Below are 20262 nucleotides of genomic sequence, written 5' to 3' on the forward strand. Positions count from 1 at the left end.
ATCAAATCATTTTAGATGAATGCAAGAAAATGAACACAATAGTTTCCATGTAAGTATGAGGTAGTGCAGCTTTGACACTGAGGCAGATGGCAGGTTACTTACAGTTAGGGTCACAGCTCTGCACTCTGGTCTTTCACTCCAAATCCAAATTCATTGTACTGATAGCTTATTGTAGATTTAACAATGCCGCTTTAATAAGGCCATGGCCTGATCATCACACACCAGACTCTCAGGTCAAGGTAGGCTTCACAATTAAAGGTAAACTATGCAGTATTGGCAATTTCCTTACTGTTTTCTCGGTTTTTGCTTCTTTTTCGCTGGCTCTGTCATACCAAATGTCTGAGAAACACCATCGTTTTTTTTTTTTTTTTTGGTTTCAAGAGGAACACAGACAGCGCCTGTCACGACTGATCAATTCGGTGTCGTGCTGAGCAGTTTGTGTCTCCGTAATGGCACAGTGGACTCTTCAACTGATTGGATCATCTTTGGAGCCATACGCCAATCAGAGACTAATTTTTTTGTGGGGCATGGTTATTGACATGGATTTGTGCTCCTTTTTGTGCGACATCCATGTGGTTCTTTTTGTGAAACATCCAAATAAAAACGCAGACACAGCACCCTCCACAAATTGCCATCCTAGGTAAAGATGAATAAAGAGGTATTATATAATAATAAAAAAAACTATCTTTTAGCATTTTATCTTAGTTTCACAATGACAACAATGAAGACATATCCAACCTTGAAGGAACACAAATTGATTTACTAATTTCAGATTAATAGAAGGCAATGATTAATCACTCAATTCGAGTTTTTAATCAAAGGCTAATCAAACTCAAAGCATGCATAATTAGTTTATTTTTTAAACACTGATTGTTTGATTGCACATTTTTTGTCAGACTACTAACAGATAATATTATACTGTATTATATATATACACCTCAGTATAATTTACTGACAAAATGCAATATTTACAAAGTTGTGTGCTTAGCAAAAGCACACAAGTCAGATGATGTTAGTGTTCTTTACTGATAGACTGTCAATATTAAAACTGCAATGCCAGCATAATCCATAACCCCATTACCTTCTTGGCAGTCTCCCACCAAAAGAATATAAAACAATACATTACTTTTTCATGAACTTTGGAATATGACAGGGTAGTGGTGCTGGATACATTTATCATGGACATGTTTTTGCCTGACACTGGATTTATGCTGGAGATCAGTTGTTTAGAAGAGGATTGTGTGCAGACTGCAGACTACTGTCCATGCTGATCTCTAAACAGGGGTAACATAGACTAACGTGTTTTTATGGCCCAGCTTAGGTTATACAGTGAGCATTAAAGCTCCAGTTTGGAATGCTCCTTCTGTTTGGACTCTGTATCTGTACATGACTGTTGAATTAGACTTGGACACAGGGGTATAGTGACATTTCAGGAGACAGCCACATATCAGCAACCACTTTGGTTGAGTGAACCAGAGAGAAATGTGAGACAGATAAAGGACTTGCTCTGATTCTTTATTTTGTAGCTAAATCTCTTGAAGGTATCTGTAAGCCAAGCTTAATGTTAGCAACATTAGTCCTTAACCCTCAGCAACTGTAATTAAAATGCAGTGTTGTAGTAGCCTACTCGAGTCCGAGACTCGAACTCGAGTCCGAGTCATTAGATAAATTTAGAGACTCGTGACTTGACTTGGACTTGAGCACTGAATGACTCGAACTTGGACTCGGACTCATGCATTCGCACTCGCGATGACTCGTCGAGGATCGACTTTTTTTTGTAATATATCATAAGGCTATAATTGTAGTATGTCATTAGGCTATAATTTGCTATATGATTTTAATATCTAAATTATTTGTAATACTAATTTTAGAAAGGGAATGTTAGGCTACTGCTTCGTGTCATAGGTGTGTGTGTGTGTGTGTGTGTGTGTGCATTAATGTGAGATTTCATAATCTGTGTGTGTGTGTGTGTGTGTGTAGGCTATGTGTATCACAAGTCACATCATGTTCACATGCAAAGCAAACTAACGTTAACTTTAACACCAAAATGCCTGGAGACGGGTGACCAGATGAGATTGACTGAAATTCGGGCTTTTTTTTTTTCGTTTTGTACCAAAACACATTTTTATTCAAACATCAAGTCTGCCTCAAAATACAACAGAGAAATCATGAACTCAAAATGTCATTGTGGGGAAAAAAAAAACAATGACTGCGTAACAGTGCAAATCAGACCTTTCAGAATAAGGATAATAGCCTAACGCTAATAACAAGCCTTGCAAAAATTATGGGTCATTAAGTAAGAATACAAAATAATTGTTAGATTAAGTAGATTATGTTAAAACGACATGGACATTAGGCCGAACTTCCGACGTATTTTTTTGCACACACGCTGGCTCTGCCTGCTGCGCTGCCTGCACATTCAATGTCCTCGGCTTCGCGAAATCAGTGCATATTCGCGCCTAATTATAGAACGTCAAAAAGAAACAAAGTAGCCGGGCTGCATCCAGACACTTAGCTGCTGTCGGGGGCTGCATGCAGTCGACTCAGACTATACGGACAGTTTTTAATGTTTATCAGAAAATAACTACTCAGTATTCTGATTGAGTATAATTTTCGGGACAATTAGGGCAGGATTCGGGATTCGGGACAACTGCTTGGATATCGGGACTGTCCCGAATTTTTCGGGACGTCTGGTCACCCTACTGTCCGCCGCTATTTCAATGTAGTATTGCCAGGCAATATTAGTTCTCATACATGACATGACATTACCTAAGATTACACTCAGCCTAGGCTAAACATCACACACTGCTGCTGGATAGCTGATCATCGTGACTTCGTGAACAGTGTTTTCCCTGACTGACGCGAGAAGCGAGGTTCCATTTATTATGACCGCCGCGCAGCGAAGCGCATATAGGTTTAGTCAGATTTTTTTTTTTTTTTTTTTTTTTTTTTTCCTTTTTCGCATGTCCAAGTTATTTAGTTACTTAGGCTACTCACAAAAGAAGCATTATAGCATTCGCATAACCGGCGTATTGTCATACAGAATGGACACTAGAAAATTCCAAATAGGGCTTATTCGCAAACACCGCCGCGGCCATATTGTTGATATGACATTCCAGTTCTATAGGCTATATTCTATGTGACAATCGCCTGTAGCGCGTAGATTTGAGCTGAGCAGAGCACAGTAGCCTAACGGCTTCATCTCGTCAATATAAGTAAATAAACGTATGGACCCATATCTAATAGCATTAAGTAAAGATCCGTCATTATTGTCAACTGTAAATTACCCCGATATTTATTTTTAGCCTAACTGTCTTGTTCATACATCGGCACATGTCGCAGCTGAAGGGGACAAGCGTTCAAGTCGCCTGAGTCAAGGTCGGCGAACTTATATTTGTTCCATCAACGACATCGTCTAACATTGCCATGATCGCAGAGAATAAAGTTGCATCTCATTGGACTGCAATTGTATCTTGCGTTTGCCTGTTGCTCACAACCTGCAGCCAAGGACTTTGCTAAAGTAGTTTAAAGTGGGTTAGCCAGTGATCGTTTTTGTCTGATAACTTCTACAGGAGGATCTATGATGCAACTACATGTCTGGCAGAAAGGGCTAACATATTCTCTGTAACATTTCCAAAATCCAAGTGAACAAAACACTATACAAATCAGAAGTATCTACTGATATCTTTCTCCGCTGAGTTTGTTCCTACTATTTGCCACTTACCGTGCCACTAAGACAAGCTGAAAAGGGCGCATCATTAATAAATATATTAGCCTTTAGGCTACTGTAAACGTTGGCTAACATTGCCTACCTAGCAATGCTATGCAAATGCAATTATGTCCAAAGGTAATCTATGGTAGGCGACTACATCAGGCTACTGCTGATGTCTCCGCATTGCATAGGGGCAGCTGTCTGCGCTGTCTAAAACGTATTTAACTTAAGCCCACAGAGGACAATATAATATAGTATTAATAATACAAATATAATAATGGCGATGTGAGGAGTTGGCTGTAAGTTTAGCCTAGGCTATTTATCATATGTAGCCACAAGTCTCTCCTGCGCTGACTACTTCTCAGTCTCATTCTCTTCTCGTTTTCTGACCATGTCAACATTGAGCAACGAAAATACGGGAGATTTTCCGGGTTACTCACCCAAAATACAGGGGAATTTCAACATTCGTCTTTCTGTTGCTATCCCTCTGCTGAGAGCAAGAAGTCGTGACTACAAAACTGCTGCACTAATTAAACGAGGTGTGAAGCTAAGCTAGGTCTAATGAGATTGTCATCAAATCGTGCTCTCTCCCACACTGTTCTGATCACTCTCAAGCAAAACGATGCTTTAAAAACATATTTTCGCTGCAAGGGCAGGGGGTACAGGACAACAGTAAAGAGACGGCCAAGTCCGATGGGGCTAATGTTATGAAAGTAATAAAATATGGGATATTTTACGGGAAAATATTAAAACAGGAAGACACCTGGAAAAAAGTTGACAGGTAGGCTATGTTTCTGACAGTGGGTGAATCTAGGGCTATTTGCTGTTAGAACGGCCTGTATTGCTGTTGTTAGAACGGCCTGCACTGTAGCCTAGGCCTATTGCACAACATAGGCCTACCATCACGTTAAATTTTGTACAAATAAATAAATAGCCTACAGCGATCATACCGGTGCTGTGGCGCTTGTCAATTGACAGCTGCATTAAATAGACCCACCTATGCATTTTCTATATCAACAAAATGGCCGCTGCGAACGTTATTACCTGATTATTACGTAGATCGAATAAGCCTAATTGACCGAGGTCCTTCGAAGTCCTCATTGTGACATATTAAAAGGGGGCGTGGCTTGGGATCGGTCAATTGAAAGTGTAGGATCATTATGACACCCTCCGAATGCATGCCAAGTTTTGTGTACTTTCGTTCATGGGGGGCCTTACAATAAAATAATTTATGTGTACATTTAGTGACGTACACCAACAAGGATTCCCGGGACACTGAAAGACCGGGGTACACAAAACTTGGTGGGCATGTACCCCCACATGGATAGCATGGAACCGTCATTTTTCGTTTTGATCTGTAGCCCCCCCGCTGGACTGGACCCCCCGAAAGGAGGGTAGGCCAGACACAGTTCTCTGTGAATATCTTGAGAACTGTAGGGCCTAGGATGACCATTTTTTTCCCGTATATTTGTCTTTGTAACCCATTTCATGTGCACACATCTGCACAAACAGATACACACGCACACACACACATTCACAGTAATCATACGTATGACATATACTCACACAGTAGACATATGTACGCTTCAATGCACAGGCACATACGCAGGCACACACACAAGCACGCACGCACACACACACACACACACACTCACACACACACACACCCACACACATAACATAAACATAACACAAACAATCAAGAATTTCTCAGAATTATGAACAGGCAAGATGGAGGTGGGGTTGTATAAAATGAATTTTACATGTGAAATCTATGAACTAATCATGTTTTGGGACTTGTTGTCTAGCAGATACCAGTGAGAATTGAGTGTGGATAATGCAATTTAGTGAGACAGTTAGAATCATATAGGCCTTTCAGCGTGATTTCTTTTTGTGGAAAAAATGTGCTGGACTGGGCGGCGGTCATATTTTGTACCGCTCTGCGGTACATCTAGTTCATTTTCATTTGGGCATGCCCTGCCGTGCTTCTGTCTGTTAATTTGCAGCAGGCTATTATCGGATGAAAGAAAAATAAACTAAACGTTTTCCCGATCAAGATATAGCATAGGCCTACTTCTTAATTTTGTCATAAAAAGTCATAAAATATAGAAGCATAACATTAAATTGCCTAGTAGAGTGTCCATGTAGAGTGTCAATGTAGGCCTACGTGTCTGCAAGTGAAACTGACAAACTGAACCTCTCGTGGGTAGGCCAGAAACAACTATTTAAAACCACGAATGAAGTGGATTACTGTTACTGTTCAAACGAGCGATTTGATAGCCTAATCCACTGCACGAAAAAAAAGGAAATAGCAACTTGTTCTATTTCTAACAGGTGAATATCGTAGCAAATAGACTAGTAGCCTATGGCGATGGCAGCTTAAAAAAACATTTATTTCACTCATCTCGCTGAAATGAACGTAGAATGTGGCCTTTTGCGCAAAGAAATTAATTAGGCAGATGATCTGCATCTCCGTTAACCAAAAGTTTCATCTCTATTGTTGACGTGAAATATGTCTCCATAGTGTCAGTGAAGTGATAACATTATGCAGTTGCAGGTAGCCAGTGTTCACGTCACGGGAGTCAGAAAGAACCTACCAAGACGGACCCTGCTCTGTTTCTGTCCCTCCCAAACTGCGCTAAAATGGTGTAGACTATTTAACAGCCAGAATTTAAAAAATTGCCCGGGGGAGGCCCTTTTATGATCCACACTACCTCTTACAAAATAGGCCTACTCCAACGTCCATCTATAGCTCTTGTGAAATATGAACTTCTACAACACTGCCTATACAATTGTCAGCAGTCACTAACAGCATAATGTGACTTAATGGCCTGTATGATTGGGATGTGGATTGCTCATTTATGAGTAGGCCTATAGGCTATGGTATTGCTATGGTATGGTATTCTCTCCGATATAATAAATACAACACATCGGGTTTGGCAAGAAATTTGGCAATACTACTTTCACAAAAGTGATGGCACCCCTGCTTGGAGACAGAAGATTGTCCGTTTTGCTTTTGCTTTTAAGGATTTCATCTGCAATGGGAAAAAATGGAACGACATGTAGGCTATGCTTACTTTAGTGCTGGACTTGGACTCGACTTGATCAATAGGGACTCGACTCGGACTCAACGTGAATCAATAGTGACTCGACTCGGACTTGACTCGGATGAGTAGTGGACTCGACTCGGACTTGACTTGGAATTTTTTTTTAATGACTTGGACTTGACTCGGACTTGAACACTGGGGACTCGAACCTGGACTCAGACTCGAGGCATAGTGACTTGACTACAACACTGTTAAAATGACACCTTAAGGACAAAAACAAACTGGGCAGAGTTGCTGCCTCATCTCCTCGCTCTTGGGTGTCATGCTTCATTGCCCTGAAACTAATAACCTGACACTGAGCTGAAATACTGCTATAATCAACTCTCTCCTAGTATTTATTTACACACGAGACCAGTCTATTGTTCTGCTACTCAGAAATGCAGACTTCTTGCAACCTCATGGTTCAAAGTCCAAATCCACTCGGCTTCAGAGTGCTTTGCACCTGTGGGTGTTCTAACAGTGGTACAGCACCCTCCACACCTGGTAGAAATGAGTAAAAGAGGTAGAATTTTTTTGGCCTTTTATCTTAGTTTCACATTTAAATAAATGAGATAAAATCCAACCCTGAAGGAAAGTAGATCTATTCTGAGAAGAAAAATCCTCATTTAGAGATATATAAGAGGGGGGAAATGGTGAGAGTGCTATCAAAGAGAATAGAAACCCACTCTTTGGCTGTTTGGAGTCTAATACAGGTATTCACACCAAACTATGAAAAAAATACGAAAAAAGCCTTTGATAAAGACCCATGTGCTTTTAACAAATTGCCATACTTTATTAAAGGCTTATTTCATTTTTTTCTAAACAGCTTGTCTTTGTTTATTTATTTAAAAAAAATAATGTAAAGAAACTAGTGCAGTGCCCTTTCAAACATGCTATTCCTGTAGAAAACCTGTAGCCCAATTACATGGCCGCAGGTAGGTCTGCTTTAAAAATAACACACAGACAGACATTCCTGCAATTTATAGATAGATAAATATTTCTTAACAAAACACACAAGCCACAGTTATCAGCACCCCTGGATTTTATTCTTTGTTAAGTTTCCCTTTTCCAATAAAAGAGCTCTTAGTCTTCTCCTAAAACATCTCATAAAGTTGGAGAATACAAAGCAAGGGATCTAAGAGCATTCCTCTTCACGGAATATCTCCAGATCGGACTTCGATTCCTAGGTCCTGTCTTGTGCCCTTCTCAAGCTCACCACACTGGTTTTCTATGGAGTTCAGAAACTAAGATATAACACCAAAAGTTGTTTGATTTTGTATCCCTCTTTTCAGTCATCTTTCCCAGGGGTTCCAATAAATGTGAAGGACGCTGTATGTCACAGAATCCATGGATTTCATACATGCCTGAACAATACGTACAAAGAAACTACTTCCTGTCACCCCTCACAACAACACATAACGACACACACAAATACAATTTCCCTCCCTCATAATGCTCATGCCCTCCCCCTTGTAATGTGCTCTGAACAAGCACTCTTGCAATGAGATTATAGAAGGGGAAGCCCATTTCTATCTGATCCATTAAGTTATTTGATCATTCTTGGCAAGCAACCCATGCATCATCTCAGGCTCTCTGGTGGCCAGGCGAGCTCCCCCCACCAATTATCACGAAGGGGCCACTTCACCACCTGAGAGGAGAGATGCACATGTCCTTCCCCCTGCGCTACTCTGCGTGGATACAAATAGATGAGCAGCACACACAGGCCTAAGCTCCACATGTTGTCTTGCTCCAGCTCTCCCATTTTCTGCAGGGCTGCCCCGGGTTCTCCCTGTCTCACTAAAAACTCTTGACATTAACTGGTGAAATTGAGCAATTTTTTCTCAGCTGGTCACAATGGGCACCCATCCCACTGCACCGGTGCAGAGCAGGAGCAGTAGTTTTCTGTGAATCTGCCCAATTATGTGAAGCTCCCAGTTTCTGGGTTGACTGAATCAGATAACCTTGCTGTGAGATCAGCCAATTGTTGGCAATGATGATAATGCGGATGCACTCTGGTTCATGGGCTCAAGTGTGTGCTGAACTGGTAGGCTACATGTGCAATTATTTCATCGTTGTACTCTCTCCCTACCCAGAGCCCCACTTAAAATCTGCCTTTTCAAAGTTTTGCCCTCTCCCACTTTGCCGTCTTTCACAATTGTTGCTTGTCTCTTTGCATATTACGTACATGTTAGTATTAGTCCATGTCAACCAATGACCTATTATGCTTATTTAGGCCTAATACCAGATGCATAATGGTAATCTGTCATACACCCGAATGTCACCACTGTCAAAACTTGAGAACCCTGTTGATGGATGAATGGATGAGGCATAATGTGCAAATATATGACGTCATGTGCAGAGCAGTTGTGATGTTGAGTGTTAGCATAACAGTTTACAGACTAACTGCAGAAATGGTGGGGGTTTGCAATTTATCCTGCTGAGAGTAGGCTGGTAAAAGCCAAACCAGCCACTGAGGAGATGTTTCTTTGTGCAGCTGGCTTGGCTATTTCTGTTTCCCTAAACTCATTAGCCACCGCTAACAGTGCTACATCCTGCTTTTAATGCACACCATCCAAGTAGATCCCCATTAAGATGGGCTGGCCACTCACATCGATCATCATGCCTTCTCGAAATATAGACTCTCTCTCTACTGCCAGATGCAAGCAAGGCAATAAGACCACAGGGTAGCATGCTAGTATGTGGGCATTGTGCTGCAAGTGAACACCAGGAAAGTATGACTAAACATATGTTTGAAACGTCATTGATACCTACAACTTTGACAGGATTCAGTCATTAAAATGTTGAATAACAGCTTGGTATTCTGAAAAGATCTTGTGTTTTTTATTGGGACTTAGGGTGACCATTTCCATAACACCAAAAAGCAGGACATTATGCGGCATATCAATAAATTACTATGGTTTACATAGGACTCTGGTATACTCTCATTTACAATACAATTTTGTGTGGTTTAACTATTACGGCCAGGCCATCTCTAGGCTTTTACCCCGAAATCGCACTGTTCTTATACTATAGAAGCCACTGTTCTCACCCAATTTGGCCCACCATCAAATGCTTGACCTCTTTGGAAAGCTGAGACACAGTAGTTTCAGTAGAGACCGTAAGAATAACTGTGATGTACTGACACAGGGCTACAGAGGCTAGAATATAGTTTTTTCTTCCTGCCGGATTGCAAGCATCTCTGAACTGACCATAATTCAGCCCTCTAGGTCACTTGAATGGACTTAGAAACACAACTGAGCCCTAGCACCAGGTCTTGTGAAGCTTTGTGCAAAGGTAGATCAATATAGAATGAAAAATGAGTACTTTAGAGACCAAGATTTACCAAGGTATGCTTATGCATTTTGTAAAATGCCCTATGGAAACTCCCCATAGGACTTTTGGTTACCCAAAATGCATACTGACCATAAAAGCCTTACAGTGTAGCAACCACTCTAGAAGCATAATCTTGGTCTCAAAGTAAAGGTAACACTCTGAGGTTTCTTGTAGACTATTTGGATTGTATGTCAGGTGCGTGTTCTGATATAGAATGACTACACAAAATATGGAATAATTACACAAAAGTCTCTATTTTTGCATTTATTTTGTTGGTTCAATGGTTTTGTATAAGATACACTATACATCTGCACAACTAATATTGGATAAAACAACATGAAGATTCAATTTCTATGGATTCTTGTGAATATTTCAGTACCCAATATGTTGCATCTACTTATTGTGCTGCAGCTACCCTGCAGCCAGAGGTCAGGGTAGCACCAAAAGCGGAGGAGGGGGAAGAGGGCAGCAGGGATTACATTTGACATTTTTGGTTTCCCAAAGGTCCAAGCTTTCACATGGTGTATAATATTACTATGCTACATTGCAATATGGTGCATACAATTGATTTTGAATGTTGGGGGGAGGTGGGGATGGGGGGGAGGGGGTGGGGGGTGTCCGTTAAAGTTTAAAGATGATGTTTGTGTAGCTGAATAGGAAAAAATATGAATGAAAAGTCAAAAAGTGTTTGTTCACAGTATTTGTATTTATTCAATACCTTGTGGGGTGTGTGTGTGTATAAAGTATGTACACTCTTTTGATCCCATGAGGGAAATTCAGTCTCTGCATTATCCCAATCCGTGAATTAGTGAAACACACTCAGCACACAGTGAACACACAGAGAGGTGAAGCACACACTAATCCCGACGCAGTGAGCTGCCTGCTACAGCGGCGCTCGGGGAGCAGTGAGGGGTTAGGAGCCTTGCTCAAGGGCACTTCAGCCGTTCCTACTGGTCTTAACTTTCTGTCAATGAAGCCAGAATACATGACGTAGCAGCACATAGAGCCTTGTTTACGTTTTTAACCAATGATATCTGCTCAGATATTTATCTGACACCGCTCTTAGTCAATCATTTGTTAGACTAGATATGTTATTGCATTGGACATTGTGCTGCGTCCCAGCAAAGATTCTAGAACTCCGCTCTTCAAGCCTGTGTCAAAAAGCAGGACAAATATGCATCCTGCTTGATGTTGCGCAGGACGCAGGACAGGGCATTGAAAATCAGGACTGTCCTTCCTAAAGCAGGACGTCTGGCCACCCTATTGGGACTTGAAGCACAGCCAGAATTAGTTTTGTATTGGTCCTGATGCCAGAGACACCCACTGAAGCAAGGGTGACGGAGAGTGAGTGTAGAATGAAATGAGTGTTACAGAATTGCATTAGTGCTGAACATTCCACTCAAACTTAGCTGACCATCTGTTGGAGCTCATCTGGAACACAAAAACAAAGCTCTGTCAACACAAACACAAGCAAAAACAAAGCTCTGTCAACATAAACACAGGATTCCTTAGTACTTTCCTCCGTTTGAGGACATTCTGTGCGTAGTCCTATGACTGGCCTTGAAAATGTCAATATCATTTAGCTAGTGTGCTCAGCGAAGCTCAGATGTGTCAGTTGCAGTCTGAGGTTGAGATTCTGTAATTACAGCTATATGGAAGCACTATGGTGCTATGGCTATAAGATTTATATATAATATTTGATATACAGTAGAATAGCCTTTTCCAGGCCGCTAGTGCTAGTTGCATCAGGAAAAGAAAGTCCTAGAATATTTGTGTTTGTGGCAGTCATAGGAAGTTTAAATATGAAAAAATCCCAGAACATAATTTGCATAAAAATACTAAAAATAGAGAAAACAAAATAAAATAGTTTTTACAGAATAGATGCGGAAAACCCAAACACTTTTAATTTTGTTAGGAGCCTTTGTAAAATACCCAAAGGTTAACCTTTTCATGAGATGAAAATGCAAACAAACAATGTATATAAAAGCTAACACAGACAAAAAATAGATGAAGGAGGTTTAAAAGAAGAAGGGATATGCATATGTAACGGAGGCAGACTGAGCTAGCGTGCTAGTTGCCCGTGTAAATCCTCACAGCCCTAACCTCAAGAACACTTCTAACCGCTGAGTTGGAAGCCTGGGCTTTTAGCTCAGTGGTTAGAGTGTTCGTCTCCCATGCCGGTGTGTGTGTCAAAGTGGTGGGTTCGAGGCCCGTGAGCGGCAAACGAACCGACCTTGTGACACATATACAACAGGTGAGGTGATGACAGAGCAAAGCAAATGAGCAATCAGAATAGATGTGTTTCCTGAATAGATAAGAGGCAGAGATAGTTGCTCGTGATTGAAAATATGTCCTTGATCAACCTCGTTTATGAGGTCATCAAATGGGTTAGCTTTATTTCCTGTCTCAGACTCGATGAGAGGATAAGACAAATTTCTGGTTGACAGACAAACCATCTTTGTAATGTCTATTGAATAATAATAATAATGTACAGTGAATCTATCTTGACTGCCCCTCACCTTTTATCCCTTTTCTCTTTTTCTTATTTTTGAAAAGTTTCATCTTTGGGATTTTCTGCCTCTTCCTAAAGCAGGACGTCTGGCCACCCTATTGGGACTTGAAGCACAGCCAGAATTAGTTTTGTATTGGTCCTGATGCCAGAGACACCCACTGAAGCAAGGGTGACGGAGAGTGAGTGTAGAATTTCCTTTACTGATAGGGCAGAAGACAGGAGATGAGTGGGAGAGAGATGAGGAGTAGAATTGAGAAATGATTTCAGGCCAGACTCGAACCTAGGTCCTTGTGGGCACTAGACCCTTATGGTATATGGTATAGGATGCTGCCCCTTCCTCCTAACCTCTCCTCCTCGTCCTTCTCTGTGCTCCTCCACAGAGATCATTGACCGCCTGGCCATGGGCGAGTGCCCGCACCTGCGTCCCACCGTCAACCCCCAGATGCACAGTGAGGAGCTGGGCCAGCTGATGCAGCGCTGCTGGACCGAGGACCCGTGTGAGAGGCTGGAGTTCAACCAGATCAAAATGCAGTTGCGCAAGCAGAACAGGTGTGTGGGCTGCCTGTACACAATGTCTAGGCCTAGGGAAGAGATGGGAGAGTACCCCTGTGCTCCACTGAGCCAGGTCATTTCATTACGGCATTCCAGCTGAGCAATTAGCTATAAAGCTCATAGTATGTCCTGGAAGTTCTTACCACTTGTTGACTGACTTGGACTTCTTTATCAAATTGTTTATGACAATTACGGTAAATGTGTGTGTGTGTGTGTGTGTGTGTGTGTGTGTGTGTGTGTGTGTTTGTGTGTGTGTGTGTGTGTGTGTGTGTGTGTGTGTGTGTGTGTGTGGGTGTGCGGTGCGGTGCTAATCAACCATTCGCTTTCCCTCCCACGTGTCTGACCACAGGGAGCACAGCAGTAATATCCTGGACAACCTGCTCTCGCGAATGGAGCAGTATGCCAATAACTTGGAGGAGTTGGTGGAGGAGAGGACGCAGGCTTACCTGGAGGAGAAACGCAAAGCGGAGGCACTTCTCTACCAGATCCTTCCACAGTGAGTCACTTATTCACCCCACAGCCTCTGGTTTCAAGCATGGTGTCTTGGACAAGTCAGATTGGGTCAATGATGCGTTACTGTGTAATTTAGATCATGCGCTGTACAATGTAAACACCTTCGTATGAGGTCATGGTGAAATCATCATAAAAAATACAAAGGTTAATTGATGTTTGCCCTGCATTAATTTTTCCAGAGTTACAAAACCTACACTCTGACTCATTCCTATTGTGTGGTCTGCAGCTCAGTTGCAGAACAGTTGAAGAGGGTGGAGACGGTCCAGGCTGAGGCATTTGACTCGGTCACCATCTACTTCAGTGATATAGTTGGGTTCACTGCCCTCTCCGCAGCCAGCACTCCCATGCAGGTAGGAAGACATTCCCTCTCTGTCTCGTTTCACCAGACCTGCAATTCTGCAGTTCCATCTTTAAACCACCATGCAGGCTTTAACAAGACTTTTGATGTTCAGAAGTGACACAATTAAGTTTTTTCATTTGACTTTCTTTGTAGCTGCTTTTCACATCAAGTCCTATCCTGCAGTATCTAAAGACCCGCCTTTTCTCTCTCACTTTTAGTTCCTCCTGATGCACCCTTCTACTCATGAACTTTATTTGGCTGTTTATTCAGTTTTTTAACTGCATCATAATTATGCTTTTACTGCCTGTTGTTTTACTTTGTTTTATTATGTTTATTTATTTGTTTATTTCATCCCTATTTACTTGAATTCATCGTTTTATTTTTTATGTCTTTTATTTTAATTTTATCTTCTTGTCTTTTATGTCTTTTTTATCTTTTATCTATTATGTCATCCCTCCTTCAATCCTTGTAACTCTGGGCTTTGTTTCTATGTTTGTATGCACAGGCAATTACTTCTCTGCCTTATTTGTGAAGCACTTTGGGTCAACTCCTGTCCTGTTGTTTTTAAATGTGCTATACAAATAAAGTGACTCGACTTGATTTGATTTGATTCCCAGTTGATTTGATTCTCCATCTCTTTCTCTCTGTCTTTTTCCATTTCTCTCTTATTTTCTCTATTTCTCTCTGTCTTTCTCCATTTCTCTCTGTCTATCTGTCTTTTATTCCTGTGGGGTCTCTCTCTCTCTGACAGCTTTGCCTCTTTGTTTGTTTATCACTCAGGTGGTGACCCTTCTCAATGATCTCTACACTTGCTTTGATGCCATCATTGATAACTTTGATGTTTACAAGGTATGCAGAGTCACTTTTCAACCACTCTATTGACACCCACTTAGCCATAATGATGCCAGTAGATGAACTGAATCATGTAGGCTAAGAGTGCATGATTGAGTTTATGATGAAGAAATCTACTGATGCACTTGAAAAACACCTGGATATAAATCAAATCCATTCCTTGTTTAAAAAGTCTCCCGCATAACTGTTCTCCTGGTTATTCCCCAGGTGGAGACTATTGGAGATGCCTATATGGTGGTGTCCGGCCTCCCGGTTCGCAACGGGAAGATGCACGGTCGGGAGATTGCCCGCATGTCGTTAGCTTTACTGGAGGCTGTGCGCACGTTCAAGATACGCCACCGGCCGGATCAGCAGCTTAAACTGCGCATAGGAATCCACAGCGGTGAGTCTTGGACATGCTTATGCATTGAATGTCATGTTAATAGTATACAGATATTTCACAACAAAGCACCTGTAGTTTAAATTATATGAATTGTCCATAACCTCAATGCAGTGATAAAAAGGTATGCATGTGGAGGTATATATGAAGAGTTCAGATGCAAAAGCCTCTAAACGCCACCTCTGTCAAATGAGATAACGATGGTGAGTGAATGCTCTCCACACAAAGTATACGTTAATCAAATAATTTAGCTTCAAAACCTGCTAAATACCACACTCTTCTTGGTCTGAAATATTGATTTTTTGGAAATAACCTGCTCATTTAACCTGCTCATTTAAAAGAAAAGTAATCAGACGGATTTAGAGGGTTTTGTATCTGAACTCTTCATGCATATCATTAATGTTTGAAGAGATTGATGATGAGTTACTAGTTTTGCTTGGTACTAAAAGAGGAGGTCATCTTGCCCACTGAGCCTTAAGAGGAAATGCTGAAAGGAACAAAGTGTTTTTTATCTGCATTGTGCAGCTGTCCTTCCCATCGACCTCTGCACCAGATGAGTGTCAATGTTCTTTGTTTGGATGTGTGTGTGTGTGTGTGTGTGTGTGTGTACAGGCCCTGTTTGCGCCGGTGTGGTTGGACTGAAAATGCCTCGGTATTGTCTCTTTGGAGACACGGTCAACACATCCTCTCGCATGGAATCCACTGGCGAAGGTAACACCGAATACTCAAATTTTAACTACAGGATAGGACTCATTTCCATTTTTTTTACCAGTCATTGTCTCACTTTATTCTCAGTCCCATCCTCTGTGCTATGAGCTCCACCTCTCCACACTGAGCAATCAGCACATCATTATGCACTGAGGTGGCTCTTTCCATTTTTATCCCTGTGCAGTAACATAAGAGAATGGAATAGAATTCAGCTGACTGTGGCTGCTAGAGAAATGAGAATGACAGTAGCAAGTATAGATGGCACAAGGTAACTAATACCCTCCACCCAGGGAGAGATCCAGCCTCATTCAATATGGATCAAAGGCAGTATAATTGCCAGGGATGGAAGAGGAAAGGTCTGGGTGAGGCTGGAATCAAATTAGGGATCACCTAATTAATGCATCTGCATAACATAGACACCGCATCACGCTCCACATGGACTGTGTGCTCTGCGTTGGACAGCTTCAGTTAAAAGAATGATATTCACACCTGGCATCAAAGGTGACTACTGTTTGCGTGTTGACATCAGCAATGTGTGACTTCTTCTCATGCTATGACTAACTAACTAATTACTGACTCTCTCTTTCTCTCTCAATCTCTTACCTCTCCTGTCCTCTCTCTCTTTCTCGTTCTCTCTCTTCCTTCCTCTCTCCACCTTTTAGCCTTGAGAATCCATTTGTCAGAGGCAACACACAATGTGCTGCTGGAGTTCAACTGTTTCCAGCTGGAGCTGAGAGGAGATGTGGAGATGAAAGGCAAGGGGAAGATGAGGACCTACTGGCTACTGGGGGAGAGCACAAGTGACAGTGACTAAACGCTTTCTGCGGCCTGTGACAGAATGGACAAACGGGTTGAGGATGGGGGTCACTGTTGGCCACGACACAAAAGAAACTCTAGAAGTACGCATACTCTTGAATCGCACCCCTCACCACCACCACCACCACCACCACCACCACCACCACCAAAAAAAAAAAAAATACACTTTCTATTATCACTTGTCCCAATTGTGTGGATTTGGCCTTTTGTTGCTTTGTAAATGTTTCAGTGTTTTTCACACCGCTCATATATGGTTCTGCAAGAATGAAGAATTCAGTCCGGTGGTGGCAGTGGCTCTCTTCGTCTTGTTAATGGTTAATGATATAGCATTGCCATCTAGTGGTCCTGTAATGTAATCCGGCTGGCGTGGCACATTGGAAAATATTCAAGCACTTCAAAGATCAAACAACTGAGCCTTATTTGGTATAAAATGTTGAATACACTGTGTGTGTGTGTGTGTGTGTGTGTGTGTGTGTGTGTGTGTGTGTGTGTGTGTGTGTGTGTGTGTGTGTGTGTGTGTGTGTGTGTGTGTGTGTGTGTGTGTGTGTGTGTGTGTGTGTGTGTGTGTGTGTGTGTGTGTGTGTGTGTGAGAGAGAGAGAGAGAGAGAGAGAGAGAGAATGTGTGCATAACTATGTTGGTACTCCTACAACACTTTAATTAAATCTCACTAAAGAATAATTGCATAGAAGCAGAAGACCATTAGCTCACTTACACTAAATATCATTATTCACCGGAAATGTGCTCAAAATGACAGCTATGTATAAATATCTTGCCAAGATGTGATTCTTTGTAGTTGTATCAATGTATATCTTTTATGTCACACAACCTGGCAATAAGTTGGACATTTGTTGATGGTACTCCAGTTTTTGCCTGTGCCAGTATGGTCAGCCACCTGTCTTGGAGCTCAACCGATTCAGTGTTTCATTGACGTATGGGAGAAATGGATCGAATACTTTGCCACAACAATATAGTATATCAGCAAGACTGTCAGCGATGACCTGAAAACAATGAACTCTAGTTTTGGTCATTGCTCAGAAATCACAGATGAAAGGACACTGCTTCAGCTGACATTCAAAAGGTTTATATGGATGAAGCTACTCTCTTATCATCGTGAAACACTGAGATTGTCTGTAGTAATGGATCCTTTGGCAATAGATTTACAGGAAGAATGTCTTATAGGGGATTATGTATTTTATGTTCCATACATGTGCCATATGGTGGTTTAAAGACTATGTTACCTTTGATGTGATTTGTTGTTCATTGTTTAAATAGTTCATTGTAACTTACTTAATAATGTAGCTTTCCAAGATCCGTTACCCTGTTTTCCTGTCTGTGTTGTTTGTTTTTTAAGAATTAAAAGATCAAATGCCTGAAGTGTTTTCTCTGGAGGGTAATCCAATAGGTTGTGCAACCCCCCCCCCCCCCCCCCCCCTTTTTTTTTTTTTTTCAATATTCTGCATTAACTTACTTAAGTAGCTGGACCCATCATAACCCTATGTTTTCCCATTCAGATTTATGAGACTTATGGTCTTTGCCATTCTTTCCAAAATCATTTATTTGCTGTAATTATGTTAGACCAAGAGATGGATGAGGGAAGATTTCAGGAGATAAAAACCTATTCATGGTCTACCATGTGTACATTAAACAATTTACTGCATACAATTATGGACAGCATCTCTACAGAAAATATGTTTTATTATTCATGTATTCATCACATTGCTTTTCAGACAAACTAAAGACGGATGAGTAGCAAAGACCATTAGACATTCCAGTTGTCACGAAACACAATCTGCCAAACAGACATTTGTCAGTAAGGTCACTGGCTGGGCTGAAACCTCTGATGTTCAGGACATCAGACAAAAGCAGCATAATGGTTCAAGTATTAGACATTTTATCTCATCAGCTAATTTATGATCTCTGTTACAGCAGAAGTTTTTATTGATGTCTGTCTGTAGACCTACTTCCCTACAAAGTGGGCACCTATGGGGCATCACCACGGAAAGTGGTGTAGCCTATGGAGACAAAGATGCTATAGAGTGCCAAGTCAAGTTGGTTGAATGACCTTATGGAACAATTTAGTTTAAAATGCATTACGACTCATGGGAACGATAACAAGGTTCCCATCTTGTTCACTGAAGGTCTCTTGGAGTCCCCAAAACGCGAACTTCTCATTTGGAGCGCTGTCCGGGAGTCAAAGCTCTGACCGATGCCAAGCGCTTTTTGAGTATATGCGTTAACCGTCCTTTAGTGCAAGGTGGGACAGGTGAGGGGTGGCAGGAGTCCGCGAGGCTAAACTTTTCTGCCTGGCCGATCGCGCAACGGAGACCATTGGCAGTACCACAGGACAACGAACGTGCAGGAGTTTTCACTTCATGTGGAATGTTTCCTATATCGGTTAGGGAGTAAGACTGGCGTCTTAACGTTGGATGCCCAGAATGCTGTAGGCCTTTGCCCTCAGTGGCGCACACATTGTGTGCATGGCCCTCGAAGAATAACGACTCTCTTCTTGGAACGCAGGGGCTCTCTCCTAGCGCGAGAAATCCATAAGGAGTTGTGATTTTTGTCAGGTGAGGAAGAGACATCGCTGCTCTGGTGGTCGGGTCAGCTGAAATGTCATTAGAAAACTGTGACAAAAAGAAGTCCACACCAGCATTTGACTTAACATGCCTGTCTCTGACAGACGACAACGTTAACCACGGCATTGTGTGCCGTCGCAAGGTCCCAAAATCAGTGTCCTCCCGGTCACTCGGATTTTGAATAAGTCCCCGACGGCGTGATTGGCAGAGTGGTGGAATTGTAAATTTCGGAACACTGTCGGGTGTCACCACCATGTCGCGCAATGAAAGATGTTTCAGTGCAAACGCCTGTGTGTCAAGATAGTTCATATGACGGTCACAGCTGTCTTGGCAGAGTTTCTTGGTGGACGGAATTTCTTTCCCCATTTTCAAAAGTGGTTTATGTGCAGATGAGGTCATTAAAGAAATTTAGCTTGGAGTTTTGTAAATTGCCCTTTGTGCTGTCCATCTGCGTCTCTCCTGTTGGCATAACCCTGACTCTGTCGCTCTCTTCATTGCAGCAAGCTGTTCCACCCTAGGTAGCCAGCCTACTTTGGCTTAATGAATTGGGGACATGATTATATATCCTAGACCTGCTACCCGTTGTCGTGTCATCAGGACCAACCTAACTCCGCCCAGTCTATCTGTGTGAAAGTCTTGCAGTAATTGACCATCATATTGGCTAGGCCTACATAGGCTACGATTAACTTAATATGGTTAAATTCCAGTTTACCCTGAGTAGCCTAATTATAGGCCTAAATCATACAAATAGCATATCATCTAGACAAATGTTTTAAACGTATTCATTTAGGCCTAAGTATGGTTAGTTATTTATGTTATGTGTATACTACATATTTGGAAGATAATATTGTTTGCATTCATTTAACTTTTCCCTCGCTGACG

At 41.7% G+C, this 20262-nt stretch overlaps 1 protein-coding gene across 3 annotated transcripts in view; it reads left to right on the plus strand.

Annotated features, from left to right (window-relative positions):
• Positions 1 to 16945, plus strand: part of npr1b (natriuretic peptide receptor 1b) — a 76704-nt gene extending 59759 nt beyond the window's left edge. For 2 of the 3 annotated variants that reach the window (XM_076280370.1, XM_076280371.1), the window contains 7 exons: positions 13024 to 13192; positions 13545 to 13691; positions 13935 to 14058; positions 14829 to 14897; positions 15108 to 15282; positions 15892 to 15990; positions 16650 to 16945. In XM_076280370.1, coding sequence (XP_076136485.1) covers positions 13024 to 13192; positions 13545 to 13691; positions 13935 to 14058; positions 14829 to 14897; positions 15108 to 15282; positions 15892 to 15990; positions 16650 to 16801 — 935 coding nt within the window. In that variant the 3' untranslated portion in view covers positions 16802 to 16945. Of the gene's footprint in view, positions 1 to 13023; positions 13193 to 13544; positions 13692 to 13934; positions 14059 to 14266; positions 14602 to 14828; positions 14898 to 15107; positions 15283 to 15891; positions 15991 to 16649 lie in introns of those variants that run through there. The other variant, XM_076280372.1, reaches the window with a different exon arrangement.
• Positions 16946 to 20262: the final 3317 nt, after the last annotated feature.

This window comes from Alosa pseudoharengus, unplaced genomic scaffold, assembly GCF_046254945.1.
Source record: "Alosa pseudoharengus isolate Yale_2024_CS ecotype anadromous, Long Island Sound unplaced genomic scaffold, YU_APseudo_1.1 YU_APseudo_1.1_scf_12, whole genome shotgun sequence".
Lineage (NCBI taxonomy): Eukaryota > Metazoa > Chordata > Actinopteri > Clupeiformes > Clupeidae > Alosa > Alosa pseudoharengus.